The sequence below is a fragment of the Sorex fumeus genome, unplaced genomic scaffold (assembly GCF_029834395.1).
Source record: "Sorex fumeus unplaced genomic scaffold, SorFum_2.1 ptg000063l, whole genome shotgun sequence".
NCBI classification, from domain to species: Eukaryota; Metazoa; Chordata; class Mammalia; order Eulipotyphla; family Soricidae; genus Sorex; species Sorex fumeus.
In genome coordinates this window covers 64,158,754-64,159,845 of record NW_026606120.1, presented here as the reverse complement: position 1 = coordinate 64,159,845, position 1,092 = coordinate 64,158,754, and the positions used below count along the sequence as shown (strand labels likewise).

The 1,092-nt window shown below is 44.2% G+C and overlaps 1 protein-coding gene across 1 annotated transcript; it reads right to left on the bottom strand.

Annotated features, from left to right (window-relative positions):
- Positions 1 to 351: 351 nt before the first annotated feature.
- Positions 352 to 636, bottom strand: SMIM36 (small integral membrane protein 36). The gene has a single exon (XM_056126653.1). The coding sequence runs from the start codon at positions 634 to 636 to the stop codon at positions 352 to 354; it is 285 nt and encodes a 94-aa protein (XP_055982628.1).
- Between the last annotated feature and the right edge of the window lie 456 nt (positions 637 to 1,092).

Genomic DNA, 1,092 nt, shown 5'->3' with positions numbered 1-1,092 from the left:
GAGACAGAACAGGGGTTAAGGCATTTGCCTTGTGTGCCACTGACCCTGGTCAGATTCCTGGCACCACATATGGCTCCCTAAACACCACCAGAAGTGACCCCTAAGCACAGAGTCAGGAGAAATCCCTGAGCACAACTGGATGTTGTTCTCCCCATTGGGTGGGGGGGGGGGGGAACCACTAAAAACCAAACAAACCAAAATGAACTTTGACTTCTTACCATAAACAGTTGCTTGATCCTCAGGGAAGGTGATGAGAAGGCAGAGCTCCCGTTTCCATAGGTCTGTGTATGGATGGATCAGCAGCCACAGGGAGATTGCCTAGTGTACTCTTCCTAACGTCCCCAACCAGCTTCATACCACTGTGATTTTCTTTCCAAGTAGCTCAGGATTCCCCAAATGAAGTCCAGGCCCCTTTCCCCAGGATGTCTTTGGAGTGCTTTGCTGCTGCATCACCACCAAATGGATGGAGGACTGAGCCTCCTGAGTGTCTTCGGGGGCATACTCCTTACTGGGGTCCTTGCCTCTGCAGTCATAGAGCATGCAGGAGATGAGGAAAACCAGGAGCAAGATGACGTAGCTTGTGACGAGGATGATCAGGTTCAAGGTGACAGGGTCGATCTCCAAGTAAAACTCCATGACATCTCTCTGATTGGGAGGTGAGTCTAGGAAGAGGCACTGGGACCAGTTTGGGTTTGTTGGTTGGAATAGTTACATTGGCTCTGGAATAAAAATACACTAATCTCTGCTCTCAAAGACTGCACTGATTAAATCTGCTCGGTTTAATAACTTAAGCTCTTGCTCTTAATACCACAGCTACGAAATGAGACACAGAAACTATGTCTCATCAATTCATCTCTGCATTGAGAGAAAGAAGATAAAGAGACAGTTTCTAAGTTATTAAACTGTAGTATATATAAACAGATTTTCCATATAATTTCTCATCTAAGTGACTAGTTTAGTAAGCCAAAGTAATCTGTTGATAAATACAATGTTGAAATATTAGATTGTTTTAGAAAAATTGTGCAATATGGCCAGCCATATCTAAGGAAAGTTTAACTACCAAACATTCATAATTGGAGTGACTTGGGTGAT